We start from the raw sequence: 10,901 nt of genomic DNA, 5'->3' as shown, positions 1-10,901 counted from the left end.
CAAGGATAGGCCGCCCGTTGTTGGGGTTGACTTCTTACTTTGTCAGAACCAACCCTGTGAGGTCGTAGACTCACAGGAGGATGACTGTACTCTCGGCTCACGAGGGATCAAACTATAGGTTTAGCATTTATGTTTCTAATAAAGAGGTTTTCTCATAGGAGACGACATTTTTGTCAATAGTGGAACCCCCGTGGTGACTTTGTCAATTTCAATTCGGATCAGTCTCTCAGGACATGCTCACACGGGGCATGCGTTCATAGTAGTGAGCGTCTGTATTGCGTTTCTCAAAAAAAATTAAAAAATCTTAGCCTGTTGGCAGTGGACCATCCGGTTCACCCCTCTCATATGATCATGCTCACTCTCACAACTTGGATCTAGGAGTATCACAATGCCGCTGTCTTGGACATCAAATATTCTGTAGATCAGGCAAGACGAGAACTAGGCCTGAACAAACACATCTGATCTGATCATAGAGAGCCATACCACACGCTACATTTTCCAGAAACTACTACGTTCTGCTCCAGAATATCTATCTAAATCCAGCACTCAAGCAAGTTCCATCAAACCAGAGTCCTTCTCCCTCGTCATGCGTAGCCAGCCATGCCGACATTGGCGGTGGCCTTGTTGGTCTTTTTGGCGGCCTGGCGCGTCGATTTCGTGTAGTACATGTAGAAGTACACGTTCAGGGTCATGGTGAACACCACAAAGACCGCCCCCGAGATGAACACCCCTTTCCGCAGAGAGTCGCAGGTCCAGCTCCCCGCGTATATCATGTGCCTGTACTTGGTGTGGTACGCGTTCTTTGTCGCTCCGGCGATCAGGCAGGACTCGGCGATTATGAATGTGATCCTGATGATGTGCAGGTAAATGCTCGTTACATATTAAAGGGTAACATAACTTGGGCAGTGAAAGAAAAGAATTGTTTCCTGTGGGGCATAGGAATTACCATGAAGATACAAAGTAGATAATGGACCAGGCTCTGCTTCCACCGGGTGCCAGCGGTTGCCCAAAGCACATGCACTTTGTAACTCCCATAAGGAGTGATTGGCCCGAGAGGAGAAATAGGAAGGCGCCGACACCATAGCCGGTGGAAATATCGGAGTCATAAGTGCAATATGTGGAGTTGTTGATGTCTGTGACTATCGAACCCTGTTGTGACAAGAAAGTAAGTGATAAGTTATTCATGATCAGCAGAAGTATAAAACAGACAGAAACTAATCAAGGGGGAAATAGGCCAGGATGATGCAGCCCATCATCCAGGTCATTTACCTTGCATAAAGCTGCTAAAAAGAATTGAAACTTTTGCTGTAATTGACATAGTTAGCTGCCAATGTTGATCGGTTTTCGATAAGAAGAATTGATGTGTAAATAAAAACAGAAACACTTCGACTATTTGGTATCACCAAATGAAAAAAACTGTTCAAAGTTAACTACTACTGATAAGATTATCAGCTGATTATATGTGGAGAAAATATCTCTCATGCCACTCCGCGGCTGCGGAAGATCAATCTGCCATTCAAGTCCAGCCCGTTTCCTCTCCGTCATGATCCACGGATTAGCTCCTCCATGGGCCAAATGAGAAATCTTCTCAAGGTAGATGCCCTTGAATATGGTGGACTAGACCTCACAAAGCCTCGGCTAAAATATGTACACTTCATTTCAATACAGAAGAATCTAGGTTTGAACCAATGATTGTAGCTGAGATGAGCAGATTGACTAGTACAGTACCTTCTAGGTTAACATTAAGGATGAGATGGGTAGAGTTCTTCCTGCGTGGACAGTGAGCTGCTTGTTTCAGGTTTGCATCCCACATGATTTTTTCCAACTGATTCATTTACACTACATTCATAAGTATTTTCCAATTAACTCGACCATTTTGGGCAGGTTCCTTTTTTTGAACAAAGATCATTTAAAATGATCAAACACCTGGATTACATTCAGCTTGCAAAAGCTCTCTGAATTCACTAGGTTCCTTTATTTTTCCAAGGCCGCAACCGAACAACTTTTGGTGCAAATTCAATCATGTAGAATTCAAGTGGGCATGATATTGCACCTAAATGTTCCCTATTATTGCGTTACTGGAAATCAAAGACGCCAAATATATACTGTAGAAACCAAACTTGTTTAGAGATGGGACGATTTGGGTTCAAATCTTTACAGCCTGAACGAAATACAAGTACACAAAGTTCCCAAAGCACCTGCGTTTCTCACCGGAGCAGTGAACGGTTGAACCTGAACGCTCGTGTATCAGCTGAGCAAATACGAACTCGTGCGAGATGACAAGTTTTTTTCTTCAAAATAAATAAAACTACTGTAGCAGTTTTAACAAATCGGGCTGGGCTGACCTGCTTCCGATACTAGTACCATCTATCACCAAACCCGATCCTCAAAAAAAAAAAAAGATAGATATGTGCTCAAACAAAACCTAATCCAACTTTTCTCCACCAACCAACCGACGGCAGGAATGCCCTACGCAAGAACCCTCGGTGGTTCAGACAAAATCGCAGATGATCTACGCCCGGCCTCTCGGGATCCGTCCGATCCAGAGACGCGCGGCGGCCGGGGGCACTTGCAGGAAGAGAGAAGGACGCGTACAGTACCGTGCTGCGGCGGCGCTCGGCGGCGATGGCGAAGCCGAAGGCGGTGAGGCAGAGGGCGATCACCAGAATGTGCACCAGCAGAGAGCTCCAGCTCCTCGTCCCCCCCATCTCTCGCTCGCTCTACCGTCTCTCCGCTCTGGAGCCCGGATGCTGGGAGAGTGAGAGTGGGAACGAGGGGGCCGCCGCCGCCGCCGCCGCCGCCTGGGGATGGGGAAAGAAGGCGAAGTGTGAGTGAGTGAGTGTGAAGAGTAGCGGGGAGTGGAGGACTGATGAAAGGGTCGGTCCGGCGGGCCCACGTCCGCAAAGGAGAGAAAGGAAACTGCGAGGAATCCGCCGAGTGGAGTGGGAATCGAACAAAGAAAAGACAGGGGTCTGGTCTTGGGGAGGGAGGGAGCCCACACCTCCCCTCTTTTTCCGCGACCGGTTTGGGGTTTGGGAGAGTAGCTCACTTGTTGATGGAAAAACTTTGTTTTTTCCGGAAAATTCGAATTTGAGCCCGAGCTCATCTGCACCTGCGCTCACGAAAAAAATCAAAATAAATACTGACCTTCGATTTGGTTTTTTTGCTGAGAGCTGCACAGAAGTCCAAATGTTTTGAAAATTGGAGCGTACCTCACGCATCAAATTGTCTACCACCCAAATTTTTTTTGGAATTTTTTGAATTTTTCTGAATTTTTTACGATTTTTTTTTGACCGGGTGCAGATGCACCCGGGCACCGAAACGCCGTTCCGTTTTTTCCACTCTAGCTTTTGACCACTTTACTATGCCAATTTAGTTTTTGACCACTTTGCTTATGCCACTCTAGAATTTGACATTTCACTTTTGCCACTCTTAGTTTTTGACAATACATCACAATTGCCATTTAATGGCAAAAGCAATAATTTGAGAGTGGCAATTGTGATACATTGTCAAAATCTAAGAGTGGCAAAAATGAAATGAAATCTATTACTTTTGCCACGGAATGACATTTGTGATGTATTGTCAAAAAGTAAGAGTGCCAAAAGTAAGAATGCAAAATACCGCAATGGGGTATTCATAGTGAACCTCTTAAAGCTGATTGCATTGATTTCCTTGCTAACATAACTAGGGCAGAAACTAGAAATGTAACACAAGCTACTATAGGGAGCATTCACTTTCTTGCTATACATTATTTTGCTCTCTTTATAGGTAGATGCATTAATGGTAAACATGATCATAACCACCTTTGTGCATCAAATCTTAGTGTCCTCAAGCGTGCCGTAATGGGTGATAAACGATATAACTTGGGGGCTATTATTGCAAGGAGGTTACATAATAATGCTAAAGATGAAGATTTCTTTGGTGGGATTTATGCCACCCGGTTTGCTAATTATCTTGGGGTACCTATAAGAGAAAATGACATTGAGTTACCACCTGCTTACCTTGATTCTGATGCTATGGACGTTACCTAGAGTTACCACCTGCTTACCTTGATTCTGATGCTATGGTACGTTACCAGTTTCTTGAGAGGAGCGAACAACCCCTCTAGTATCGACTAATCTTTGACAAGGAGTGTGTCTTCTATATTACGCTTCTCGCTCCTGCCTTCTTTGACTTTCAGGTAAAATGAAGATACTTCATAACCAGAGAGGAGGCAGATGAGTATAAGAGAGCAGGGAAGGCCGCTCGCCTTCATGCTGCAGCCCTCCAAGCGTAGCGGCCCAACTCAGTACAACCCCAACTAGGACTATGCATATCCGCCAGGCCAGCCGTGGCCCTAGACCAACTTAGGCCAAAAGCCTAAGCTTGGCGGAGTACGTATTTCTCACCGACATTACATTCATGTTCACACACTCATTTCAGTTGTCGGTGTTCATAATTTTCATTGTATTATCTATATTAGTTTATTTTTCTTGCTTTCCTCTTGCGTGTTTGAAAAACTTTGAGAATATTCAAAAAATAGTTCTCACTTCTTTTTAGTTTTTCTTTCTAGTTTATTTAGTAGTAGTATTAAAAGAAAACCCAAAAAGATTTCTCGTTCTTCTTTTGCTTGTTGGGAGCTTTTCCGTGTAAATAGTTTTTGTCGTTTTCGTTTTACTTTCTTCAGAAAAACAAAAACTCCAAAAATATTTCAGTGTGTTTCTTTGAAATTCTTTTTCTTTTTCTTTGGGTCGTAAGGAGAAGACCATGATGAAAATGTTGAGTGGCTCTCATATGCATTATTGTTGATGTAATAAAGAGTCCATATTACCTTGTCTTCTCCTCTGAATAAATGTTTGCAGATTCCAGCTTAGTCCAATACACGTGCACTCTTATTATTATTCACACCGTTCGGTCGTGCAAGTGAAAGGCAATACTGACGATATATGATGAAATGATTGAGATGGAGAAAAGCTAGTACGAACTCGACCTATTTTGTTTTTGTAAATATATTAGCTCATCATTCCTGATTCAGCTCATTATGAATGAAACATGTTTGCAATGACAATTACAGATTATAGTTACTCATGCCATGCTTAATTAGCTAGGAGTGGATAATGGTTTGTCTTGTGTGCCAACATGTAATTTAAAATGATTATGATGTAGTGTGATAGGATGGTATCCTCCTTTGAATGATTTAAGTGGCTTGACTTGGCACATGCTCACGCATGTAGTTGAATCAAACACAACATAGCCTCCATGATATTTATATTCATGGTGATTTATATCCTACTCGTGCTTGCATTCAATGTTCATTAATCTCAATACATGTTTATGACCGTTGTCGCTCTCTAGTTGGTCACTCCTCAATCTTTTGCTAGCCTTCACTTGTATTAAGCGGGAATATTGCTCGTGCATCCACTTCCTTAAACCCAAAGTTGTTCCATATGAGTCCACCATACATACCTATATGCGGTATTTACCGGCCCTTCCAAGTAAATTTGCATGTGCCAAACTCTAAACCTTCAAATAATAATCTGTTTTGTATGCCCGAATCGCTCATGTAGCGACTAGGGGCTATCAGTATCTTCCATGCTAGGTGGGTTATTCTCATGATGACTGTTTATTCACTTGTCATTCATGAGAAAGTGGCTGGTAATCGGGATGCCCGGTTCCATGCCCAAAATCAAATCAAAATATAAATTAAACAAAACTTCCCCAGGACTGTTGTTGGTATGGATAGTACCGGTGGATTCAGCTTGCCATGGAGCGTGATTGTTGGTGGAGGGTATCGTGGTTTTGTCATGGCAGATGCCCTTGTGAAAGGACTTAGGTGTGGAGCCATCGCGACGTAGGTTAGCTCGAAGGGGTTAAGAAAGACAAAGGACACAAGGTTTACCCAGGTTCGGCCCCTCGCAACGAGGTAAAAGCCTACGTCCTACTTTGAGTTGTATTGACTGGATATCGATTACAAGGGAGTGGAATCACTTGACCTATCTCTCGATCAATTGTTTTTTTAACCCGCCGCAGGGTCTCGCCTTTATATACACAGGTCGAGGCCCGGGGCTTACAAGAGTCCAAGCCGGATCACACAATGTGACCAACTAAGTTTCTAAGTCACCTTGCCTTACTAGGCGAGTCACCACCTAGCGGCTTACACCTCCGTGTCTTGGGCCTTCAACAGGCCCGCACCTTACGTCGTCTCTAGTCTTCATGTCTCCGCAGGCCCATCTAGGCCTTTCATTTCATGAGTCGCCAATAGTATAACCCGGCCCCTCCTGGGCGGGTCACACCGCGGATTATATCCCAACATTAGGCCCCAGATTGATTTGAACTTGTTCATGTCAATCTTCATTGCCTCAGTTGGCGAGTCATCTTTTCAAAGCTTAACCTTAAATAAACCACTGTAACCCGCCATGACGTCACACAAAATAAGTCCATAAAAACCCCATGACATCACAACGGATCTTTTGCATTAACTGGCCGCCCAAGAATCGAGGCGTCTTTACTGTTGAGACAAGCATGGTCCCTCCTCGATTTCTGTGCATGCCATTTTTGTTTCCTTATAAACAGGGACGGGGAGGGGGGGTGAGGGAGTCCTAGATTAAGGGGTCCTCAGACAGCCGGACTATATGCGTATGCCGGACTGTTGGGCTGTGAAGATACAAGATAGAAGACTTTGTCCCGTGCCCGGATGGGACTCTCCTTTGCGTGGAAGGCAAGCTTGGTGATTAGGATATGAAGATTCCTTTCTCTGTAACCAACTCTATGTAACCCTAGCCCCTTCCGGTGTCTATATAAGCCGCAGGGTTTAGTCCGTAGGTCAACAACAATCATAACCATAGGCTACCTTCTAGGGTTTAGCCTCTACGATCTCGTGGTAGATCAAATCTTGTAATACTCATATCATCAAGATCAATCAAGCAGGAAATAGGGTATTACCTCCATCGAGAGGGCCCGAACCTGGGTAAACATTGTGTCCCCCGCCTCCTGTTACCATTAGCCTTAGACGCACAGTTCGGGACCCCCTACCCGAGATTCGCCGGTTTTGACACTGACATTGGTGCTTTCATTGAGAGTTCCACTGTGTCGCCACCATAAGGCTCGATGGCTCCTTCAATCATCTAGAACAACGCCGTCCAGGGTGAAGTTTTTCTCCCCGGACAGATCTTCGTATTCGGCGGCTTCGCACTGCGGGCCAACTGGCTTGGCCATCTGGAGCAGATCAACAGCTACGCCCCTGGCCGTCAGGTGATACATCTCCAACGTATCTATAATTTATGAAGCATTCATGCTATTTTATTATCTGTTTTGAATGATTACGGGCTTTATTATACACTTTTATATTACTTTTGGGATTAACCTATTAACCGGAGGCCCATCCCATATTGCTGTTTTATTGCCTGTTTCAGTATTTCGAAGAAAAGGAATATCAAACGGAGTCCAAACGGAATGAAACCTTCGGGAGCGTGATTTTTAGGAAGAATATGATCTAGGAGACTTGGAGTTCACGTCAGAAGATCATCGAGGAGGCCACGAGACAGGGGGGCGCGCCCTACCCTCTCGTGGGCCCCTCGAGGCTCCCCCGACCGACTTCTTTCGCCTATATATTGCCTTATACCTTGAAAACATTGATACATAAGATAGATCGGGAGTTCCACTGCCGCAAGCCTCTGTAGCCACCAAAAACCTCTCGGGAGCCTGTTCCGGCACCCTGCCGGAGGGGGAATCCCTCACCGGTGGCCATCTTCATCATCTCGACGCTATCCATGACGAGGAGGGAGTAGTTCACCCTCGGGGCTGAGGTTATGTACCAATAGCTATGTGTTTGATCTCTCTCTCTCTCTCGTGTTCTCTCTCTGGCACGATCTTGATGTATTGCGAGCTTTGCTATTATAGTTGGATCTTATGATGTTTCTCCCCTTCTACTCTCTTGTGATGAATTGAGTTTTCCTCTTGAAGTTATCTTATCGGATTGAGTCTTTAAGGATTTGAGAACACTTGATGTATGTCTTGCCGTGTTTATCTGTGGTGACAATGGGATTTCACGTGCCACTTGATGTATGTTTTGGTGATCAACTTGCGGGTTCCGCCCATGAACCTATGCATAGGGGTTGGCACACGTTTTCGTCTTGACTCTCCGGTAGAAACTTTGGGGCACTCTTTGAAGTACTTTGTGTTGGTTGAATAGATGAATCTGAGATTGTGTGATGCATATCGTATAATCATGCCCACGGATACTTGAGGTGACAATGGAGTATCTAGGTGACATTAGGGTTTTGGTTGATTTGTGTCTTAAGGTGTTATTCTAGTACGAACTCTTGAATAGATTGATCCGAAAGAATAACTTTGAGGTGGTTTCGTACACTACCATAATCTCTTCGTTTGTTCTCCGCTATTAGTGGCTTTGGAGTGACTCTTTGTTGCATGTTGAGGGATTGTTATATGATTTATCTATGTTATTATTGTTGAGAGAACTTGCACTAGTGAAAGTATGAACCCTAGGCCTTGTTTCCTATCATTGCAATACCGTTTACGCTCACTTTTATCATTAGTTACCTTACTATTTTTATATTTTCAGATTACAAAAACCTATATCTACCATCCATATTGCACTTGTATCACCATCTTTTCGCCGAACTAGTGCACCTATACAATTTGCCATTGTATTGGGTGTGTTGGGGACACAAGAGACTCTTTGTTATTTGGTTGCAGGGTTGTTTGAGAGAGACCATCTTCATCCTACGCCTCCTACGGATTGATAAACCTTAGGTCATCCACTTGAGGGAAATTTGCTACTGTCCTATAAACCTGTGCACTTGCAGGCCCAACAACGTCTACAAGAAGAAGGTTGTGTAGTAGACATCATCAGGTCAGGTTTGGAAGCTTGAACTACACCGCCGACATCCGTGGAGACTTGATCTTCGACGGATTTGAGCCTATGACAGCCCCGCTCCACCGCCACGATTAACATGACCTAAATCTGTCATCAGATGGTGTGCGGGAGATTGCACCTGTAACCGCACTGGCCCTAGATCCAGAGCAGAGCGTGCCATCCGAGGACGGGAGGCTCAACCCCGCCACGGAAGCCGCAGATTCAACGACACTAGAGCCGGACACAGATGTGACCTCCAATGAGTCCTGTGTCATCGGAGCCTCGGACTCGTCTCCGTCCATAGGCTCCGAACCGCGTGTTTCCGCACCCATTGAATCTGACCGGGCGCCGATCTTAGAGTTCACCTCCGCGGACATCTTCCAACACTCACCCTTAGGTGATGTGTTAAACTCATTAAAGTCCCTCTCCTTGTCAGGAGATTCTTGGCCGAACTATGTCCGGCTGGAGTGGGAAGCGGACGACGAAGGACTTCGTTGCCCATCCACCACCCACTTGATAGCCACTGTCGACGATTTAACCGACATGCTTGATTTAGACTCCGAAGACATCGACGGTATGGACGACGATGCTGGAGAAGACCAGGAACCACCGTCCACAGGGCGCTGGACAGCCACCTCCTCATACGATATATACATGGTGGATACACACAAAGAAGACAATGGCGATGACATAAAAGATGTAGTTGATGACAAACTTCCTGAGAAGCAGTCTAAGTGCCGACGTCAGTGGCGCCGCTCTAAATCACGCCATGGTAAAAATAGTGATACCAGTACAAGAGAGAATAGCACTCCGGATGATGCCGAAGACAACGAAGACCCCACCAAGCCAAGTTTTGAACAGGCTGAACGGGGAGATGGGCGAGCCAGCCCCGATGAACAGGCCGTGAACGATGACTCAGAGGACAGCAATTACATGCCCCTCTCCGAGGACGAGGTGAGCCTCAGCAACAAAGAATTTATCGTGCCTGAGGATCCCGTTGAGTAGGAGCGTTTGAAGCGCCGGCTTATAGCCACTGCAAAAAGCCTAAAGAAGAAGCAGCAACAGCTTCGAGCTGATCAAGATCTGCTCACTTATAGATGGACTAAGGTCCTGGCAGCCGAGGAATATGGACTCGAACGCCCAACCAAAAGTTACTCGAAGCGCAAATTACTACCTCAATTCGATGACGAGGCGTTAGAGCCAGCACTACCAACACATAATGCGGCTGACAGATCACCACGTGGCCGAGATAAAACGGCAATCCAACACGAGCACCAGCCAGCACTGCCTCGCTGAACAAACACAACAGCTCGGGGATACACACATGACCTGCGGTACGATTTGGAAAATAGAGCAGGAAAAATCAGATCGATCCATGGATCGCGGGGGTGCGCCCCAACATGCAACGACGGCCGCCAAGCCGGATATAACAAGCACAAACCTGTCTGGGTCGAATACCACAGACCGGCTCCATTCGAGCTACGTCCGGACATAGCCTGACACAGAGGTGCTGCACACCCCCTCTGCTTCACTGATGAAGTAATGGAGCATGAATTCCCAGAAGGTTTAAACCTGTAAACATTGAATCATATGATGGAACAAAAAATCCCGCGGTATGGATCAAGGACTTCCTTCTCCATATACATATGGCCCGCGACGATGATCTCCACGCCATCAAGTATCTCCTGCTAAAACTCAAAGGGCCAGCTAGGCACTGGTTGAACAGTATGCCAGAAAACTCTATTGGCAGTTGGGAGAACCTAGAAGACGCATTCCTCGACAACTTCCAGGGCACTTATGTCCGACCTCTGGATGCCGATGACTTAAGTCATATAATCCAACAGCCTGGAGAGTCAGCCAGGAAATTCTGGACTCGGTTCTTAACTAAAAAGAACCAAATTGTCGACTGTCCGGATGCAGAAGCCCTAGCGGCCTTTAAGCATTATATCCGTGACGAGTGGCTCACCCGACACTTCGACCAAGAGAAGCGGAAGTCCATGGCAGCCCTCACAACGCTCATGACTTGCTTTTGTGCGGGCGAGGATAG

At 45.7% G+C, this 10,901-nt stretch overlaps 1 protein-coding gene across 1 annotated transcript; it reads right to left on the bottom strand.

Annotated features, from left to right (window-relative positions):
* Positions 1-280: 280 nt before the first annotated feature.
* Positions 281-2,906, bottom strand: LOC119337596. The gene is made up of 3 exons (XM_037609756.1): positions 2,601-2,906; positions 947-1,149; positions 281-849 (listed from the first exon to the last, which is right to left on the bottom strand). Exons 1-3 carry the CDS (start codon positions 2,706-2,708, stop codon positions 585-587), a joined length of 576 nt encoding a protein of 191 aa, XP_037465653.1. The 5' UTR covers positions 2,709-2,906; the 3' UTR covers positions 281-584.
* Positions 2,907-10,901: the final 7,995 nt, after the last annotated feature.

The sequence above is a fragment of the Triticum dicoccoides genome, chromosome 7B (genome assembly GCF_002162155.2).
Source record: "Triticum dicoccoides isolate Atlit2015 ecotype Zavitan chromosome 7B, WEW_v2.0, whole genome shotgun sequence".
Classification (NCBI taxonomy): domain Eukaryota; kingdom Viridiplantae; phylum Streptophyta; class Magnoliopsida; order Poales; family Poaceae; genus Triticum; species Triticum dicoccoides.
This window is presented reverse-complemented; position numbering and strand designations above follow the sequence as displayed.